The 21,389-nt window shown below is 44.3% G+C and overlaps 2 protein-coding genes across 3 annotated transcripts in view; one reads left to right on the forward strand and one right to left on the reverse strand.

Moving 5' to 3' along the window:
• Positions 1-12,502, forward strand: LOC127007751 (translation initiation factor eIF-2B subunit delta-like). Of its 2 annotated transcripts, XM_050879018.1 has the most exons (8): positions 1-281; positions 2,262-2,301; positions 4,938-5,987; positions 6,163-6,350; positions 6,472-6,648; positions 9,339-9,516; positions 10,331-10,511; positions 10,784-12,502. In XM_050879018.1, exons 2-8 carry the CDS (start codon positions 2,290-2,292, stop codon positions 10,999-11,001), a joined length of 2,004 nt encoding a protein of 667 aa, XP_050734975.1. In that variant the 5' UTR covers positions 1-281; positions 2,262-2,289; the 3' UTR covers positions 11,002-12,502. The 2 variants fall into 2 exon arrangements, with proteins under 2 accessions (XP_050734975.1, XP_050734976.1); XM_050879019.1 differs by lacking the exon at positions 2,262-2,301 and having other exon boundaries at positions 138-281.
• Positions 12,498-21,389, reverse strand: part of LOC127007981 (nucleoporin NUP188-like) — a 24,374-nt gene continuing 15,482 nt past the window's right edge. Inside the window, exons 17-28 of the mRNA XM_050879526.1 lie at positions 21,167-21,320; positions 20,074-20,234; positions 19,139-19,270; positions 18,497-18,621; positions 17,951-18,108; positions 17,480-17,703; positions 17,019-17,150; positions 16,295-16,588; positions 15,972-16,136; positions 15,622-15,825; positions 15,115-15,300; positions 12,498-13,088 (exon numbers count right to left, since the gene is read on the reverse strand). Of these exons, the coding sequence (XP_050735483.1) occupies positions 12,930-13,088; positions 15,115-15,300; positions 15,622-15,825; positions 15,972-16,136; positions 16,295-16,588; positions 17,019-17,150; positions 17,480-17,703; positions 17,951-18,108; positions 18,497-18,621; positions 19,139-19,270; positions 20,074-20,234; positions 21,167-21,320 (2,094 nt within the window). The 3' untranslated portion in view covers positions 12,498-12,929. The remainder of the gene's footprint in view (positions 13,089-15,114; positions 15,301-15,621; positions 15,826-15,971; positions 16,137-16,294; positions 16,589-17,018; positions 17,151-17,479; positions 17,704-17,950; positions 18,109-18,496; positions 18,622-19,138; positions 19,271-20,073; positions 20,235-21,166; positions 21,321-21,389) is intronic.

Here is a 21,389-nt window from a genome sequence, read left to right on the forward strand (position 1 = left end):
GTAATGATTGTGTGAGCCCGCGGTCCCTGAGGTAAACACAGTCGACATTGTGACCAACCCATGCTGCAGGGGCGGCTGGCGGACAGACGGCGTGCTGAAGGGGCCATCGCGAGGCTCAGGCGGCAGTGTGAGGCCCGGCAGGAGGGCGTGAGGCCTTGCTAGTGTGCGTCCGTGCCCGCCGCAGGGAGGGAAGGGGAGAGGAGGCGCCCCCCGAGCCGTCCCTTCTGCAGGAGGTAACCCCGACCCTCACCGCTGTGGTCCCCGCCGCCAGGACTTGTGTGGTGAGTGTATAGGAAGGTCCTGGTGTGGCCTGGTGCGGGGCGACAACAGGCTGTTTTTAATGGATTCTTACCGTATTGTGTATTTATAGGATTGGGTCAAGCTCGTAGTGCCCCGTCTCGTGAAACTATTCTAATATTTTTGTTTAAAAATGGGAATATTTATTTTGGCACACACAACCTCTTTAGGTAACATATTCGATTAACATGTATTGGTAAATATGCAACTTGTGACTTAGGCTGTTTTTTTATACAAGGTCGATTGTGTTTACTTGATAATTCATGCTTCAATCTAGCTAGCACATGCCTGGGTTCAGTCCCAGCCTGGGCACTTGTCCCACCCAGCCATTCTTCCTCCTTTTCAGGCCGGTTGATAAAAGGGTACTTGAGGAAGGTAAACTGTGCTGACCCAGATGTTACACTCACCCTGTGGTTTAGGGTAGCTACTTTACTACAACAGGCTCAAGGGCAGAGGTCACAGATGAGCACTGCCACAATGTACACTATAGTGTATGATCCCAGTTTTACCTTTACCCATTGTCTAGAATTACTGTCAGCTTTGATTTGATCTGTATTTATTTGCTTATGGCAAGAGGGGGCAGTGGTAATGAAAATAAAAATAGTTATTCCCATTAACCCGTGGGCTTCGGCTATGGGAAAGCCGAGAAGTGGCCGAAAAACGTCAACATGACACTGAATTTTGACACTAAGAAAAGAGCATGGAACGTATATCAGAGTGCTCCTCTCATAACCATAAAGCCGTTAAAAATATTTACATTTACTCAGACTCCATATATTTGGGTGGTGTTTGTTACAAAATAAACAGTCTCGTGACGCATGGCATCTAGCCGAAAGTCGCTTGTTGTCTACTTTAGAGACTTTGACAAGTGATTACTGTATGGATAGCTAATTCAGTCTGCCATGACCTTACAGCACCACCTATGACAAATAAGGTCACCTCAAGATCACTCACCCACCACAATGACCCAGGGCATGCATGGTGGGTTGCTCTATGCCCCCACCGCCTATAATTAACTCAAATTAGGGGTTGTGAGCCAAGCCCCAAACGGGGTCTGCCGAAGCTGCTGGGTTAAGTAAAAAAAATTTTTTTATTCTCAAAGTATTATAGTCAAATAGTTTCTCCTGGAGACTGGTAAATTGTACCACTGCTGTGTTTTGTGCAGTGAAGCTGAAATGGGGTGTGTATTGTGTGTGGGCTGGTGTGTGGTGAGTGTGACTGGAAGTTTATCGGTGGGAAGTAACTTTTTGATATCTAATGTTTGAAAGACCTTTAAATGTAGTAAAGTTGCATGAAATGACTTCTCTATATTTTTTATTACACTTAAACACACAAAAAATATCTTTAAGTTGTGCATGACAGACATCAGGGAAGAAGTATTTTAACTTTGTAATTTTAGTATTTTGCAAATGTGACATAAAAGTTTGACAAGTGACCAACTGCTGTTAAAAAAAAAAAAAGCCTGTGGCTAGAATGGAGTCACCTTCATGTCTGAGTGTTGGACGGAGTGTCTGTATGAAATGTCATATGGCTGATTATTCTACTAACCCTGTTTGCCAAACTTTACAGTGTATCTGTGAAAGCAGTGGAGGTGGGTAGTAAAAGAACTGTTGGTGTGATAGATAATTTGGTTTTAATAACACTTTGTTGATATATTTACATAAAATTGGGCAGTAATTTAGACCAAAGAGAATGCATTTTTTACAAGGTATCATACATATAGGTACATGTATATATCTTGTTAATGGTATTATGGGGATTTATCTTTTCATCTTTCATATTCTTTACTAATTCTATTTACTCTTAGTTAATAATGTTTTCAACTGTCAGTTTTCTCTTTTTGTAAGTTGTTGGTTTTCATTATAATGGGTGACTTAAACTTGGAAGGATGAACTCACATGATCTTATTTTTCCTTCCTGCTGCACACTTGAGTCTAGTAACAGCACCGTTCTTTTGCCGGCAGCTGTGTCTGAGCACAGAACACGCACAGCATGGCTCCCCCAGTAAGTATGAAGAGCCAGGTGTCTGTGACCACTCAGCCTCTATGTGTATTCCTGCATCCTTACCCTCAAGCTTACAGAGTCTTGATTGAGCCTTGCAGTAGTACCTTCTTTGATTCCTTAAACCTGGGACTCTCTCCCACCTTTGCACTACCTCAGTTGTGCCCTTATACCGAAATCTGTTTGCAAATGGGGGTCAAGTGAATGGATTTACCCCAAATAATCAGATTCAGTGTATATATTTTGACTTGATAAATTTTTGCCCATCAAAGAGGTGTAAAACCTGTCAGCCATGATTGCTTTGTGGGTGTCTCGTGAATTATTAAACTTTGTGTGTCTTGGGAACATAGCAGTCTGATAACCATCATCAGTCACGTGATATGTTAATCTTGTGGCTAATAATCATTATGAGTTTCTGGACTGTATGTTTTTGACTTGTCTGTTGGATGGTGCTGCAGTGTTCCTGTCAGGGTGTGGAGGTCCTGTCTCCAGGGATGTCTATCACCATGACACTGTCTCATCTGTCACTGCAGATGCATCATCATTGTTGCTGGGATCTTACTTTGGGCTTAGTAGTGTTATTTTAATTCGGTCATCAGTGCAGGGAGGTGGTGACTGAGTGGTCAGTGTGTGGGCGCGGCATTCAGGAGGATGCAGGTTCATGTCCTGCCCACTGCTACAAACAAACTGGCAAATTCTCACTCATCGCCGAGTGGCCCAAGACTACCCACATGCTGTCCTGAAGACCATCTGTCAGCCTGGACACTAAATTCACTCTTAAAAAAGGATCAAAGATGAGCTCTGGAGGGAAGCATGAGCTAAGCAAGGTGGAGCCACTATAAACACTTGCCTTCACCATAATGGCCAGGGGCTGACCGCCAAACCCACCAAGAAAGCCTATCGGCACCATAGGCGAGACATAAAAAATAAATAGATTAATAAAATAAAATCAATAAATTTTTTTCCAAATTTTTGTTAGTTGTAAGGAGTTCTGAATATTAATAGAGTTTAGCATTAGATATTTATTTATAGCTTATGTATAACAGCTTTAGTCCATGTGCTTACCCCAGGATGAAGCCGCATTTCCCTTAATATTTAGGTTTGCATGAATCTTGAGTATATTTATTTATTGTTATTTATGTTATATTGTTTCGTTGTGTAAGCGAACCAGTGTGTTCGTTATTGTTTAGCCAAGCAACTTGCCTCCTTCTCCTTGCCCTCTCTTTCTCTCTTTGTCCAGGGTAGCAGGGGTTTAATTCTATTTTGCATGTGATTATTCATGGTTAGGTCATCTTTGCTCTGGAAAAGAAGAGCACTTGGAGATCACAGACCTCCGCCATGGACAATAATTGGATTTGCTCCAAAATTTCAGAGTTCTTCCTTGGCCCATTGCACACCTTTCTTCCAAGTTTTAGTGAAAATTGGGCTTGCAGTTTTTCTTGCATTTTCAAAGTATTTTTCATTGCATTTTATTGGAAAGGTGCCATGCCTCCCCCTGGGTAGCGGCATATCTCATGGTCTAGGTCGGGCCACCTCACAGTCCTTTTATCTCCTTCTACAAGCACTCATGATTTGTTCACAAAGCACTCTGCCTTTTCCATATGGCTGCCCTGCCATTCAATCATTTAGTTTTTAACATTCATTCCCTATTAATCAATCTGCTTTATTGGATGTTTCTCAAAAGTGAATGTGTTCCTTCCTGGCTCATGATATACTTTCTACTAAGTCTTATGGAAATTAGGCAGGTTGTTTTTGCATAGTTCTGTTAACAGACACACATACAAATGGCACTAAAAATATATCCTGTCTGGAGCGTAATTTATGTCTTGTATATCACAATTAAGAGTTTAATTCCTGGGTGGAGTGGAGATGAATGGGCAGCCTCCTTACACGTGTGTCTTTGTTCACCCAGCAGTGAACAGGAACTGTGTATCAGTTGTGGGTTGCCCTGACCTCGGGGTAGTGGTTTGGTACTGCTATGGGGGAGTAACTCGAGGGTAAAAACCCAAGGTCTTCAGATCCAGGAGACATGAAATTGTAGCTCAGCCCAAGAAGATACGAGTTAGTAGATTACACACGCGCATAAATCAGAGCAGTGTGGCTGCTGATGCAGCCAATCGTCAGCCACACTTCTTGCGCCCTGAGTCAGTCATGGGTAGGGGGGACTCCTTCCTCCTCCTGTTGCACTCTTGTTGGTGTTACTTCTCATGTTATTGTGTTGATTTTACTATACTTGTTGTCTTTTTTGTTTTCATTTGACTTGCCTCTGTGTTGCATGGAGCAGCTTATGATTACACAGCAAACCTGTCTTCTTAAATAGAAAATATTTAAGTATGTAGAATTGATAATGTCATGTTTATTCAGTCTTGTGCTAAGCCCTAATCTCAAATTTTTTTTTGCTAATTTAATGCTTTGTATTTTCTTATAAAGAATCACAGAATAAAAGGACTTAATTTTGAATTTTTTTCACTAACAATAAACAAGGAATGGCTTTGGTTCAGAACCAAAATGAATATCATGATTTGATAACACATTTTATAGTATCAGTTAATTATCAAAATGGAGATCTTTCTGTATCCCTAAAAAAGGTATAAATGTCTTGATCTGAGTATCTGACCCCCACCACCCTTGCCTTGCAGGACACACCCAAGCGGCGTGGGCGGAAGCGTTCCAAGAGGAGGACGGCGTCAACCGGCCCAAGACACACATCGCTGTCAGAGGAACCTCGGCCAAGCACACTGCCTGGTTCACCTGCCTTCACAGGGAAGAAGAGGAGGGGAGGCCGGGGTAAGGGAGGTGCAGGAGCAGCAGCAACAGAGACGCAAGCAAACGGCACTGCTGAAGCCATGCCTCAGAATGAGAACAAGCTGGACAACCTCTGCCACCTGCTGGAGAACATCATCATGCAGCACGGCAGCAACGAGGTGAATGCAACACCCCGGCAGCAAGTTAAGGGCAAAGGGCCAGCAGCAGCAGGCCCTCAACAGCCTCTACAAAATGCTGCTGGTGCTGGTGCTGCCACTGCTGTTCCCTCCACTAGTGGTGTGCTGACCTCGCCCAGCCATGCCACAGATGGCAGGAAAGAACTGAGCAAGGAGGAGCTGGAGCAGGAGAGGAAGGCACGGAAGGAGGCAAAGAAAGCAAGGAAGAAAGCCCCAGGGAAGGAGAATGACATGGACTCGGCAAACAGCAGCCAGCCAGCACAACAAAACAATGCAACACCAACACCATCAGCTGGAGCAATACCCAAAACTCCAGTAAAAGTAGGAGCAGCAGCAGCAGTAGCCAATAGTGTCCCTGTGGCAGCTGCAGGGCCCAGTGGTGAGTCTTCCAGCCAGCAGGGACAGGATGCAGCAGCAGCCAAGTCCAAGGCAGACCTGCGGAAGGAACGCCGGGAGAAGCAGGAGGCCCAGCGGCAGGCCAAGCTGGCGGCCAAGGCTCAGCAGGATGAGGAGAAGAAGGCCAAGGAGAAGCAGGCAGCAGAGAAACCCAAGACAGCAGGGAAGGTGAAAGTAGCAGGGGAGGGAACGACCAGGAAGAGGACGAAGAGGGCGAGTGGCAGGCCTGGGGGTGAGAGAAGGGTGCCTCTGCTGGGCCACCTCCCCCCATACTCCCCCAGCCCACCCGAACACCTTGTCAACAGCGACTCCATACACCCGGCTGTCCTCTCTGTTGGCCTGAAGATGAAGGTGAGGAGAATGTTGTGTAATGTTTATGTTGTATGTTAGGACTCATTCCCACACAGCATTTGATTTTGATATATGTTGTGCAAGGAATATGCACTAAGAGGAGAATTCTTACTTAAAAGACTGATGTCCATTATCATTGCTTGTGTGTGTGCTTGTCTCTTCCTCCCTGGCTCAGTATGGTGTGATAGAAGGGGCCACTGGACGCGTCATCTCTGTGCTCTCGGCCCTGAAGCGGTTCATCAGTGATTATCGCACCCCCGAGGCCTGTGACCTCTCCCGTGACATGGCTGACAAGCTCAAGCCCAACGTGGACTTCCTGGCTGCCTGTCGACCCCATGCTATTGCCATGGATAATGCTATAAGGTGTGTGGTGGCATTGGAGTGGGAAATGCTATCCAGATGAAGTAGTTTGGAGATTGAAGAAAAAAACTGATAGGGAAGATTAGGAGCTTTAATCCTCATGTCACTTCCTCTTTACTTACAGGTCAGTGAAGCACAAGATCAACAGCATTGACCCGGCCACACCAGAAGCCCAGGCCAAGGATGAGCTGCGTGGCGCCATTAATGAGTTTGTGGAGGAGAACATCATCCTCGCCAGCAGCACCATTGCCACGCACGCCACCTCGCTCATCCACGACGATGTGCTCCTCACCTTTGGATAGTGAGTGGATGACTGCTTCTGTTGCTTTTCAGGGGCTGGGGATTCCATGATGTAGGGCAGAAAAAGGGACTTGCTGCTCTTGCCTAAGTGTGGTCCTCAGTAGTATAAGAATTTGGTCAGTTCACAAGCTTGCAGTATTTTAATTTGTGCTTTTTCTTATGCATAAATTGTGAGAAACTATTTGATTTTTTTTATCTAGCTTCGTCTTGAATAGAGTTTTATTAACCTGGTAGCAGTGGGGATCATGTTTCTTATTGGTCCCTCTAAGCGAGAAAAATGAGAAAAAATCATTATTCACACAAACCATTTCATAATATATATCAAAGCATTTGTGATCAGTTTATGTATCATCTATTTTTTGGGGTTTATATCATGGCACAAATTTGGCCCGTCACTGCTACATGGTAAAGCCACAAATTTGGCCCGTCACTACTACATGGTAAAGCCACAAATTTGGCCCGTCGCTACTACACGGTAAAGCCACAAATTTGGCCCGTCGCTACTACACGGTAAAGCCACAAATTTGGCCCGTCACTGCTACCGGGTTAATATTAGTTTGCTGCTTGTGCTATATGAGACACGCCTGCACGACTAGATAATTTTTGGTTGAATACTTTATATTTATCCGTATCTTCATATCTATCCAACACCCCTCCAACTTCACTCCAGGAGGTGGCTACAGCAAAAGCATCTTCAACTCTCCCTGCTCCCAATCCTCACTACTCTCTCCATCCCATCTTGACACTCCACATGGTCCTCTTATATAACTCATTTCCACTGATAATATTTACGATCGCCGGGCTACCTTCTCCATTCATGATTGATGTATATTATAGAGTTGGAAGGATAACACTATGTCTTAGATCATTCTTTACCCCCATACTGTTAATATTTATGATTGCTGGGCTACCTTCTACATTCATGATTGATGTATATTATAGAGTTGGAAGGATAACACTATGTCTTAGATCATTCTTTACCCCCAAACTGTTAATATTTATGATTGCTGGGCTACCTTCTCCATTCATGATTGATGTATATTATAGAGTTGGAAGGATAACACTATGTCTTAGATCATTCTTTACCCCCATACTGTTAATATTTATGATTGCTGGGCTACCTTCTACATTCATGATTGATGTATATTATAGAGTTGGAAGGATAACACTATGTCTTAGATCATTCTTTACCCCCAAACTGTTAATATTTATGATTGCTGGGCTACCTTCTCCATTCATGATTGATGTATATTATAGAGTTGGAAGGATAACACTATGTCTTAGATCATTCTTTACCCCCAAACTGTTAATATTTATGATTGCTGGGCTACCTTCTCCATTCATGATTGATGTATATTATAGAGTTGGAAGGATAACACTATGTCTTAGATCATTCTTTACCCCCAAACTGTTAATATTTATGATTGCTGGGCTACCTTCTCCATTCATGATTGATGTATATTATAGAGTTGGAAGGATAACACTATGTCTTAGATCATTCTTTACCCCCAAACTGTTAATATTTATGATTGCTGGGCTACCTTCTCCATTCATGATTGATGTATATTATAGAGTTGGAAGGATAACACTATGTCTTAGATCATTCTTTACCCCCAAACTGTTAATATTTATGATTGCTCGGCTACCTTCTCCATTCATGATTGATGTATATTATAGAGTTGGAAGGATAACACTATGTCTTAGATCATTCTTTACCCCCAAACTGTTAATATTTATGATTGCTGGGCTACCTTCTCCATTCATGATTGATGTATATTATAGAGTTGGAAGGATAACACTATGTCTTAGATCATTCTTTACCCCCATACTGTTAATATTTATGATTGCCGGGCTACCTTCTACATTCATGATTGATGTATATTATAGAGTTGGAAGGATAACACTATGTCTTAGATCATTCTTTACCCCCAAACTGTTAATATTTATGATTGCTGGGCTACCTTCTCCATTCATGATTGATGTATATTATAGAGTTGGAAGGATAACACTATGTCTTGATCATTCTTTACCCCCAAACTGTTAATATTTATGATTGCTGGGCTACCTTCTACATTCATGATTGATGTATATTATAGAGTTGGAAGGATAACACTATGTCTTAGATCATTCTTTACCCCCATACTGTTAATATTTATGATTGCTGGGCTACCTTCTCCATTCATGATTGATGTATATTATAGAGTTGGAAGGATAACACTATGTCTTAGATCATTCTTTACCCCCATACTGTTAATATTTATGATTGCTCGGCTACCTTCTACATTCATGATTGATGTATATTATAGAGTTGGAAGGATAACACTATGTCTTAGATCATTCTTTACCCCCAAACTGTTAATATTTATGATTGCTGGGCTACCTTCTCCATTCATGATTGATGTATATTATAGAGTTGGAAGGATAACACTATGTCTTGATCATTCTTTACCCCCAAACTGTTAATATTTATGATTGCTGGGCTACCTTCTACATTCATGATTGATGTATATTATAGAGTTGGAAGGATAACACTATGTCTTAGATCATTCTTTACCCCCAAACTCACACTTCTTCCGATCATAACTCTCAAGGACGCCTATTACCTGTGCCTGCCCTTTACTCTTCTCTCTCTTACCTATTTCCCCATCCCTGATAACCTCACCACCACTACTACCCCTTCCCTGCCCACAGCTCCGCCCTGGTGTGTGATGTGGTGGAGGCTGTGGTGAAGGCGGGGGGGCAAGTGAGCGTGGTGGTGGCCGACTACCCTCACCCCCCTTCAGGAGCTGCCATGGTTCAGCGGCTCGACAAGCTCGGGATCCCAACCTACTACCGCCTCGTCACGGACCTTTCGCACATCATGTCTAAGGTTTGGTTCTTATTATTATTACTCTCATTATTCCTCTCCCTCTCTCCCTCCTTTGTTTTCTTGTCTAAGGTCTGATTCTTATGATTACTCTCATTCCTCTTCCTCTTTCTTTTCTTATCCATCTTTTGTGTCTTGTCCTGTCCTCTTTTGTCCTCTTCCTTCACAACCTGTTTTTTCTTACTTTTCTTCTTCTTCTGCTTCCTTTTCTCATCCATCTTTTCTCTTTCACTCTTTCTGTCTTCCTCCTTTGCTTTCCTTCACCTGTTTTTCTTAGTGTTACTCTTATTATTCCTCTTCTGCCTCCTGTTTTATCCATCTTTTCTCTCTCGCTTGCTCTCTCATCCTATCTTCCCATGTTTTCCTTCACAACCTATTTTCTTAGTATTACTCATATTATTCCTCCTCTTCCTCCTTTTTTCATTATCTCTGCCTATCTTCCTCCTTTGTCCTCTTCCTTCACAACCTGTTTTATTACTTCTCTTCCTTTTTCCCTTTTGAGGAGATTTAATTGAATTTTTTTACCTCCCAGTGCACAGACCATTAGAACTTGAGTTTAACCCAGTAGCAGCGGGGATCATGTTTCTTAATGGTCCCTCCAAGTGAGAAAAATTAGAAAAAATCACCCCTCACACAAACCATCTCATAATGTATATCAAAGGATTTGTGATTAGATTATGTATCACCTATTTTTGGGGTTTATATCATGGCACAAATTTGGGCCATCGCTGCTTCACGGTAAAGCCACAAATTTGGCCCGTCGCTGCTACCGGGTTGAGACGATTATGAAAAACGTGTAATATTCCTTTTGGCTCAGGTGACGAAGGTGGTGGTGGAGGCAGAGGCAGTCATGATGAACGGCTCGGTGCAGGCCTTGTGTGGGACTGCCAGCCTGGCCCTCGCCGCCGCAACACACCACAAGCCCTTCATTGTCCTCTGCCAGACGTATAAGTTCTGCAACATTGACCTCACTGACTCCCTGGTGGTGAATGAACTTGGTGAGTGAGTCTCCCTTCCCTTATTTTTGCCTCTCTTCTACTTTCATTTTCTCATCTCAATCCCTTCTCTTTTTTTTTTCTCATTCTCTCCCTTTGTTTTCCTTCTTTGCCAGCAGTTTCAATTCTCGACTCCAATAAAAAAATACCTCCAATTACCCTTGAATATTGTATTGTATTAATGTAAAGTCTCCATAGATTCAGCAGGCATGATATTAGGGAGTCAAAATCAAATTAAAATAGTCTGTTTATTTATATTTTCTTTCATCTTACAGGTGATGCAGACAGTGTGGTGTCCTGTGCGTCACAAGAGCACTGTGGCGTCTTGGCCGACTGGCGGGAGACACAGAACCTTAATGTTGTGCGTCTGGTGTACGACGTCACACCGGCCGGCCTCGTCACTGTCCTCGTCACAGAGCAGAGTGTCCTGCCCACTTCGGCCGTCCCCGTCATCATCCACCGCAAGTATGCCGACATCCTGGGTCAAGACTAAGGGTAGGGGAGTTAGGCTTAACGGTGCTCCACTTCATGAAGCTGTGGAGTGTGGAAGGAAGGGGTTGTTGTCGCATAACTATGTATGTGTGTGTGTGTGTGTGTGTGTGTGTGAATGTAAGTGTATTTACCTAGTGTATGTGTATGTGTGCGTGTGTACTGTTATAATCCTAATTCCTCCTATGCTGAAGCTAAGTGGTACCGGTTCTTGGATGTATTGGTGTCCCTCATTTCTAATTTTAAAGGAGTCTCTGTAAATATCAGTAGTACCTTAAGATCTGTATAAAATGGTGATGAGTTTGTTCAATATTCACGTGGCTAGTAATCGCTTTCAGCACAGGAGGCCTTGGCGTTGACGGGGCTTCTGGTTAAGGGTGTTGGTACTAAACTCTGTGTAATAGTGTAGTCTTTGGTCCTGGTTTAGACACAATCATCATCTTCGGTTGCTGTCTGTCCGTTTGTTGTTGTCGGGCAGGAGTAGTTAGGAGCAGCGGCGGCAGCTCACCATGACAGGCAGTCCCCTCCAGGTTGTTATTATCACCAGTCACTGCCCTCAGAAGCAAATAAGGTGTGTTTGGTCATTAGACAATGTTCCATACAATATTCAGATCAGGGAAGTATACAGTTTTTTTCTTTTGAGCTGTGGTATAAAACTTAACTATTGTTGAAACAGATTATCAGACTGCTTTTACTAGATTTGATTCTTTTGTGCCCCAGCTCAAAGTTTTAGGGTAGCTTCTTCCCTGAATGAGTAGTAATTGGAATGCTCTGTACAAAATGTCAGATGTATTTACATTTGTGAAAGGTACTTAACAGATTCTTTGTTTCAAAATTTGCCTTCCTTGTTGATTCATGAGTCCCAAAGCAATATTAGAAGTCCTTTTCTTAAACTCTCATCTCATTTCTCAGTATTATGCAGTCAAGGTCATGTTCGGTAAAGTAGTGCACACAATATCCCTTTACTGCTAACTAATCTCATTATTGTATAAAGTTAAGATCTTTGTAAAAATTCCTAATTTATTACTTCAGATTTTAACTTTTGCATGGTTGTGACTCATGATCTCGAGTCACCTTAGTGTCTCCGCTGTGTAGAGGCGTCAAGGTCTAACTAACCATCCTGTAGCCCACACATGTAGAAGGTTAGAGGTGTAGTAGAGTTGATGGGCGTTAGTTCAAGGGAATGGTTGTGTGGTGCAACTTGCTCACTGTTAATTAACGAAGCACAAGATTACTGATGCAACAGCCATCTGGACCCACAGTTGTACACTTCATGAAACACTTTAATACATTAATTTGTCAGTACCACCATGTGTGACCTCTGTTCAGTAGGTGATTCTGGCAGTGAACTGACTCTCTCAAGAGATTCACATTGGCCTGCTTCCATGAATGATTTACTTGATAAGATTACCATACTCTTCTTGTTTGTTGAATGGTGGTGTCTCCTTGTTAAAGATGTAATTAAATCTTTGTACTGGAAGCCAATTAAAATTCAGTAACAACAAGTAATGTTTTTATTAGAACATTTTATACAATCTCGCTAGGATGTCTGATCTGATGTACCAGACATGTAGTGGCAGTGTTTTTGTTTTTTCATCCACCGCTTCTGCTGGTGCACAGTTTAACTTAACATGAAAGATGCTGTCACACATGTAGGAACATACAAAGACTTATGCACAAAAGTAGTGAACATAGAAAATTGTAGTCTTGGGCACCAGAGGTTGGGCGTGGCAGTAAAGGAGGGACTTGCTGGCCATGACACAGACACTCGGTGCTGAGGTCGTGACGCAGCAAGTCCTGTACTGTACTGAGTAGGGAGGTCACTTGGTGTGCTGGGAGGGTGGTGTCTGCAGGCACATCCACTCAGCTTGGCACTGGTAAAAGTTTTCTTGTAATGGCACAGGTCCTGTGTGGCCTGTGCCCCGCCCATTATCACTTAGTGACGCATAACCTGGCCACCAACTGCTGGGTCAGCCGCAGGTAGTCCAAGTTGATGTGTGTGTGACTGCTGGCGCCAGACACCCCTGCCATGGCTATGGGCAGTGGGGAGGCTGGCGGCCGCCGCCCCAGTGCATGGTGGAAGAACGAGTTCTGTAATGATTTGAAAATAAGTTATATTGGGACTGCTGGGATAGACTGTATACGTTACATTTAGTACATACTTGGGCGTAATAGATATGCAGCACTTTGCGGTGTCAACCATTCCATGTATGAAAATTAATAATCATGTGGCTGCAGCTCTCATTTTTGCCTCACATCACAAAGTAGTTTTGAGCTACAGGCCTTCAAAGTCAAGCATAGCAAAAACATAATGAAAAACACACATAGCCATATCATCAAATATCAATAGAAAGTTTTCAGTTTGACAAATTCAATGGAATCAGTGTTTGTGTGAAAGTGTTAATTATTAAAAAAACACAAACAGACATGTAAAGGTGTTTTTTTATTAAACTCGGAAAATTAAAAGAACATGATGTGACTAACAGCCAGTTTAATTTTCAAAGTAAAATTTCCATATTTAGGTGTTTTATGAATGTTTTACTAGTGCTCTTCACTTCATACACTCTGCAGATAGGCAAAAACACGCTACTCTCACCACCCTTCTACTGGGCCATAGAGACTGAGTTCCCATTTTCATAGAGGGTTGCACAATGCTTCCATCTACCGGAAACCGGCAAAAACTCAAAATCCGCCATGCTGGTGTGTTCGCCCCTTGAGGTCTAGACGCCTCATATATCAGGCAAACCAAACATGCCAGTTTTCCCAAAATAATGATCATATTTGCCTTTAACTGTCTGTTTGTGCATGAGAGAGAATCTATATTTGTGTCTGGAGGGTATGTGTCTGTGGGGTGACATCCTGTGGGCCCTGAGAGAGAGAGAGAGAGAGAGAGAGAGAGAGAGACTGACTGACTGGGAGGATACATACTGCATTTGCTGCCTCCACTCCTGATGGTCCCCTGAGCAGACCCCCATGCAGCTCTCCTATCCACCTCAAAGCCCTATCAACTTGTCCCAGCCATGAGTGTTGTGGGCATCCCCTTGGTCTCCTCCACTCAGGGTTGTCTTGTACAAAAACAACACTGAGCAGGATCGACGTCCAGGGAGCGTGCCACGTGCCCATATAGCCGGAGTTGGTGTTTATGGACTAAGCTGGCAACAGGCCTTGATTTAGTTTCATCAAGTAGTTGCTGGTTTGACATGAAGTCATCCCAGCAATACCTCATGATTCTGTGAAGGCACTTTGTACCAAAGGCATTAAGATGCCTCTCCTAGTCAGTGTCTCAGTCTCACATTTGTATAGTAAGACAAGGAGCACAAGTGACTTAAAAGATTAAAATCTTTATCTGCCTGCACAGATATCGATAACACCACATACTCTTGCTGAGTGAGTCCATAACACCATGGACCAGGCCATTCTATGCAGGCAGACAAAGATTCAAATTTAGGTCACTTGTGCTCCCTGTCTTGCTGTATGGCTTTGAGTCATGGACAGTGAAGAGTGATTTGGAGAGATGTAACAATGCCTTTGGTATCAAGGGCCTTTCGCTGGATCATGGGGCATCAGTGGAATGACTGTCTCGAACCAGTGACTGCTCCATGAAACTGAATTGAGGCTTGTTACCAGCTAAGTCCATGAACGCCAACTCTGGCTGTATGGGCATGTGGCACACTTCCTGGACGTTGATCCTGCTTGTAGGGTTGATTTCGTACGAGATACCTATGAGTTGAGGAGACCAAGCCCATGTAACTCATGGCTGGGGCGAGTTGATAGATCCTTGGAAGGGCTTGGAATGCTAAGGGCAGCTGAGTGGAGGCTTGGCCAGGTTGACCATTGGGGTGGAATCAGGATTACAGTCAAAAACATCTCCCAAGCTTCAGCATAAAGATGACTAACCACATAAATCCTGCAACAGCCAATTAACAGCACCCTTACTTGGCTAGGAGCTAGGGATCCAGCTTAAGTGAATGGACTTAGATACTAGTAGGTGCTGCAGGCACCCAGGATGAAAACAATCTTTGGGTTGGTGTTGTTGGTTCTCACTCACCAGTACAATTATCACTGCTGCAAAATAAACCTGTTGAAGCAAGCAAGAACTACTCAGTAAAGAACCCACCATGTCGTCAGCCATGTTCTGCCTTATACGCTGTGCATCTCGAGGGGCAGTGTCTGGGCTCATGAGTGCCAGCGTGGCCTGAGTGAGCAGCAGCAGCAGGGCCTTCTCAGCACACAGGGCCAACACCTGCAGACTGAGCCCCACCTCCGGGGCACCACTACGACACGGAGACACTCCTCGGCTCTCCTGTGAGTTAGGATGGGGTGAGGCACAGCCATGGCAGGATACACAAAGAGCCTCTAACAGTGGCAGTGAACAGAGGAAACATACCAACAAAGGCAAGAAGGTAAGTAACTCGGCAACTAACCACTGAGGGAGTAACAAACTGTATTACCTATGGAAGGAAGGAAGACTAACAAATTTCCAATATAAACAGCTAACTTTGGATGCATGGCTGTTTTAACACTAAAGCATAACGATGAGGAAAGCAAGACTGAGCTGGGATGTCAAAAGGCTCCCTGTAGAAGTAAGGCACAAGACTGTCCCCCTAAAGAGTAAATGAATTACTTTGGACGCATGGCTGTCATAGAGCTCCAGTACAGCAGTGAGGGAAGCCAGGCTGGGCTGGGCCACGGGGTCATGAGCAGACACTGGGCGGAATGAAGGGTGGAAGAAAAGTGTCCAGGCACCGACATCAATCCCTGGCCCACACAGCAGGTCAGTCAGGTCAGGTCCCAGGCTCTGGATGGCACTAAGGCAGGCACACAACACCTATGGACACACACTGTGCAGACACCATCCACCTCCAGGCAAACACAATGCTTACAGAAACACATTTTTTACTTTGTGTAAGGGTCAATTTTTATCATGTTTGTTACTGTAGAAATACCTCTGCTTAAGAATAGAATACCACCTACTTGCAGTATCTTGTTAAGGACAGCTGTTGTTGCTGTGGTGATAGAGGCAGCAGCGTCAGTGACTGTTGACAGGGTAGTGGCGGCAGCAGTGGTGGAGGCTGTGAGGGAGGAGGCTGGAACACCTCCCTTCTTGCCACCATCCCCTCCCAGGTCCCTTTGAACAAACTGTTCCAAATAAATTTTCTCATTAATATTTGTTTACCATTCATTAGGTTTGTTATAATTTCCAATCCTCCATAAATAGTAGCATCACAAATTGCCTTGACCAATGCATCAGCTGGTTAAGAATGCGATGAAACAAGACAGACACACACGTGACTCACCCTGGGCTGGCAGAGCAGGTGTTTGGTGGTGTGGATGCAGCGGGTGGCGGCGGCCGTCAGCTGGGTGTAGGAGGCCTGGTGCAGCACAATCCACAGTGCTGCGTGTGGTGCCAGCGCCTCCACCAGCGCCGCGGTGGCCAGAGCCAGGCCGGGCTCTCTGTGAGGCACTGCCAGAGAGCCACACAGGGCCTGCAGGTGCACGGCTGCCACGTTGACGCCGGCTTCCACCCCTGCTGCTCCCATGTGCCTCACCCCCCACACTACACCCCACACCACGGCACTCACCAGGCTGGTCTGTGGATACATTAAGTCACTCACTCATTGCCTAGTGAAGGGTGTTTGACTTTCATGCAGCAACAATTATAGCTGGAACATAAACAATAGTGTTCACTGACTAAAGTAAGATTCACCACCGACTAAATTTATAGGTCTGATGATGAAACAACTTCACTACAACTTTTCCACACTTCACTGATGTTGAGAGGTGGGTTAAGCAACAAAGCCATCTAAACTTTAACCAGAGTATGTTAACCAGTATGTACACTCACTACCAATTAGTAATCATGGCAGAGGAAAAGCTACTACAGAGCTGTGATGAAAACTCAAAATAATGAATGAATGAATTTTCCAGTTATTATTCTGACTGAGCACCTACTGATTGGAAGGGTGGATATGAAGTGGTGAATAATGCTCTAAAAAATACTGACAAAGCAAGGACCCATACCTTGGAGGAGGGTATGGCAAGGGTGAGGGTGGAGAAGAGGGTTGGGGCTGACACCTCTTCCCAGGGACGTGCGGTGCGGCTGAGTGTGGCCAGCAGACTCACCAACTCGCCAACCACCTCCTCATCTCCACTCTGCTAAGGGAAAGAGGAGCTGAGTAAGGCCTCGTCACACATCACGACAGTTTTTATTATCACACTGATGTAAAATAATCAGAAAATTTGTGTAATCTTAAAGATGAAGTGTTTTCTTTCTCCTGATACTTTTTAATCAGTTTTATATTTTCAGCTAAGGATGATCTCTTATGAACTCGGTGACAATGTCACTCAGTTTTTTAGATATTTTGGTGACAAATGAACATCATCACCCTCTTTCGCTGCACCTTACTGGAAGATAACGTAAACAAAACAACAGGTACTGAGCAGCAGCAGACATCACCAAGACAAGACAAACAATGCATCACCTTCATGTAAGTCTCTGTGGCATGCAGGAGTGCTGGCACCACTGGGTACTGTGTCAGACTGTGCTGTGCCATGTCTTTCCGGCAGCGGAGCAGCAGCTGGTGCAGCAGTGCCGTGGCCAGGCCCAGCGTGGAGGCCGAGGTGCAGGCGCCAGTGCCTGAGCCGGCCAGCCGCCCATGCTGCTGGACCAGGTTACTGGCCGGCCCCACCAGGCACACCACTCGCTCTAGGGTGTGGGAGAGAGTAGTCATGATCCTTTATTCTGTAAATCCTAATTAGTTTGTTTAATATTCAAATAGGCCTTTATTTATAATCCCATGTACATCATAAAACAAAAATTATAAAAAGCTAATAAGATATGAATGAGTGCCCGACCATGTGTTAGTCAGCCCAACTCAGCTTCCCATTCTGCTGTTGTATATGTGCTATGGAGCAAAATATATACGGCAAAGCTATCATGACAATATCGTTACCATGTGACTGCGGCGTGGCATCTGTGAGGGTGACGAGGGAGAGGGCAGCCCCGAGGATGAGGAGCTGGCAGTGCGTGGGGGTGGCCATGACCACACCCTGCAGCCAAGACAGCAGCTTTCCTGTCTGCTCAAAGAACTCTGCCTTCTCCGCCAGGTGCCTGAAAGTGATGATGCTTGAGATACCGGTATGGAAGATGATGCATAAAACAGGTCAGTCGGAGTGAGCTAAATTAGAACGCTTAAATTATACAAGTGAAATTTTGATGTACAGCTTGGGCATCAATGTGAATGTACCTATTTGCATATCGACAAACTTTTATTGTACTACATTTCAAAACATTATCATCATATAACTGTGTGTGTGTGTGTGTGTGTGTGTGTTTGGTTGTGCAGCATGTCTTGTCTTGTCTTGTGTGTGTGTGTGTGTGTCAGTGAGGGTGTTACAGTGTGTTCGTACTTGTTGCAGTGCTTGACTAGGGTGATGTGTGTGTATGTTAGTGTGTACAGCATGTGTGTGTGTGTGTGTGTCTGTCTGTGTGTACGTACTTGTTGCAATGCTTGACGAGGGCGATGTACACCTCGGCCAGCAGCAAGGTGAGGTGCTGGTCAGCCTCGTCACTGCTGCCCACCTGCCTCAAGAGCCCCTCCAGGATGTCCCCTGCCAGGCTCACCTTCAAGACCAGACAAAACAAGAGGTTAAGAGATGGAGGAGTGATGAACATTCTCTCTCTCCTCTCTCCTCTCTCTCTCACACACACAAACACACACCTTCATACCACTAGACTAAAGGTAGGTACTATTTATTAAGGTTTATATATCTTTATGCCATCTTAGGGTGAGCAGTGAGTGAGATGATATAAGAAATGACTGGAGAAAGATTAAAGTAAGAGGTAAGAGATTTAGATAAACAGGTAGAGGAAAAGGTAGGCAATGAGGTGGTAACAAGCATGGAGGTAAGAAATACAGTGAGAGACAGGAAAAGAAATGAAAAATAAGGTTGATAATAGTGACAAGGCTGAGAAGTGAAATGGTGACCAGCCTGAGAATTGAAAAGGTGACAAGGCTGAGAAATGGCAGTGGGAGAGAGGGAAGAGAATGAAAGAGTTGCAAAAGAAAAGGGAGGGAGAGAGAAGGGAATGGAGGAACTGTGAAAGGAGGACATGGTGGGTGATGGAAGAGGGCAGTCACCTTGAGCTGCGGGGTGAGCCAGGTCCGGGCGCGCACCACCAGCACCACCACCAGGTCCCTCCACGCCGGCACCAGCACCTCACGCACGTCCTTACTCTCCTTCCAGCCGTCCTCCACCTTCGAGAGCATGTGCTGTAAGAAGAGGGTGAGGAATGAAGTCTCTCTCTTACCAAACTTATGATGTGTAAAGAGTAAAATAGAGGCTAATAAGAGCAGGTGGGGAATGCTCTCTCTCTCTCTCTCTCTCTCTCTCTCTCTCTCTCTCTCTCTCTTACCAAACTTATGATGCGTAAAGAGCATAAAAGAAGCTAATAAGATATGAATGAGTGCCTGAGCATGTGTTGTGGACTGCACCAAATTCTTTTAACCAATACCAATGTTCTTGTATGATAACGGGTAAAACTATAGTGTAAACAAATCAATTCAGACCCCATCAAATTCTTTTCACCAATGTTTTCATGTGAGAATGGACAAAAGTTGAAGTGGTAGCAAACAAATTCAGACTGCACCACTTTCCTATTCTCTACTGTTGTATGAGAATAGAATAAGCTCCTTCAATTACACCGTTATCATGCTTTCACTCTTCATAATGGGTTCTCAGTTCTTGCAGATCATGAGAAGCCTGAATTAATGGTAGACAATGAAAAAATATATTAATCATGATGTCTCTGATTGGTTGAAAGTGACATCAATAAAATAAATAAATCATGATATTCTATAGTGGTTGAAAATTTAAGCAACAATAAAATAGGTAAATCTTGATGTCCCACAGTGGTTGAAATTTAAGCATCAGTGAAATAAATTTGAGCATCATTAAAATCAATCAATAAAAATGTCCCAGTGGTTAGAATTTGAGCATCATTAAAATCAATCAATCAAAATGTCCCAGTGGTTAGAATTTGAGCATCAACTGCGGGAAGGAAAGAGTGGCACACCTTGGACCAGAGAGCGATGGGCGAGGATGCTGTGCCGGCGGCGGTGCAGAGGCGGTCCATGGCAGCAGACAGGCTGGCGGGGTGTGAGGCAGCGTCGGCGGAGAAGAGTTGCCGGGCCAGGATGCTGAAGCAGTGGCCCACGATGGCGTCGCTCACCTCGCCTGTCATGATGTAGTGAAGGTGTTATGCTCTTATTACTTGCGTCGTCCGTCATTATCTCGGGCAGCTCGGTGGTGAGGCTGCCTGCCACTAGTCTTGATCTAAACCATGTCTTTTTTTTTTATTCATTTTTTACGATAAAGAAAACAGTTCAAAGGCAAAACAAAAAAACATGAACAAAAAAGGCTGACTAAGTGTTGATCCTGAAAAAGTAAAGTCTAAATTCACTATGGGAAAAATTGCCGGCTTGGTAACTTAGCCACATAATGAAGTGTTGCCAGCAATCAACTCAATTCTCAGTGATCGGTGGTCAGTAGGAGGCATCTGGCCCTGTCTCCTCTGGGCCATTATTTACCATTCATATGTTTTATTGTCGGTTTGGTAGACGGCAGACAGAACAAGGGACTGGTGTGTTGTAACAAAGTGTAGAGTGCTGGCTGAAGGCTTCATGCAAGACTTTGCAATGCACATAAAACAATAAGGAAAGCCTGTCAGTGCCTAAAAAGTTGAACAAGTTTATATCAATAACCTCAGAAAATGTCTTTTGCTGATTTGAGAATGTTCTCAGCTCAAGTTCTATATCTGCTCATGCTGTATTAATCAGCTCATGTTTTCAGAGCAGTTTTCCAGCTGTGAGTGCTATTTGGAAGGGCAATTACTAATTAACCAGCTGACTGGATTTCCTACAAGAAGACATCACCAAGCTACAGGAATGGAACAAAAAGTGGCTGCTACAATTCAATGAAGAAAAATATAAAGTCATGCATCTTGGGAGGGGATATCCAGAATACCAATACCACATGAGAAACACTCCACTATCCATGACAGAGGCAGAGAAAGACCTGAGACTACATGTTACAAGGCTACCAGTCAAAGTCAAATCGGTGCCAATTGCAGCGGACGGGTTACCAAGCATACCCTCTCTGCATCTTACCTGGCTTCTGTGAGGTGAGGGGGTGCGTGAGGGCCTCGAAAAACTCCTTCTTGGTCTTCATGTGGGAGGTGGCGGTGGAGTATTTCTGGCTCCACAGGGCGTCCACCAGCTCCACCACTGCCAGGACCACCTCATGTCCTGGACTACCCTTGCCCTGGGAGGAGGAGGGAATGTACTGAAGGGAAGGGGGCGAGGCTTGATTTATTCCACTCAACTGCTATCA

This window comes from Eriocheir sinensis, chromosome 36, assembly GCF_024679095.1.
Source record: "Eriocheir sinensis breed Jianghai 21 chromosome 36, ASM2467909v1, whole genome shotgun sequence".
Taxonomy (NCBI): domain Eukaryota; kingdom Metazoa; phylum Arthropoda; class Malacostraca; order Decapoda; family Varunidae; genus Eriocheir; species Eriocheir sinensis.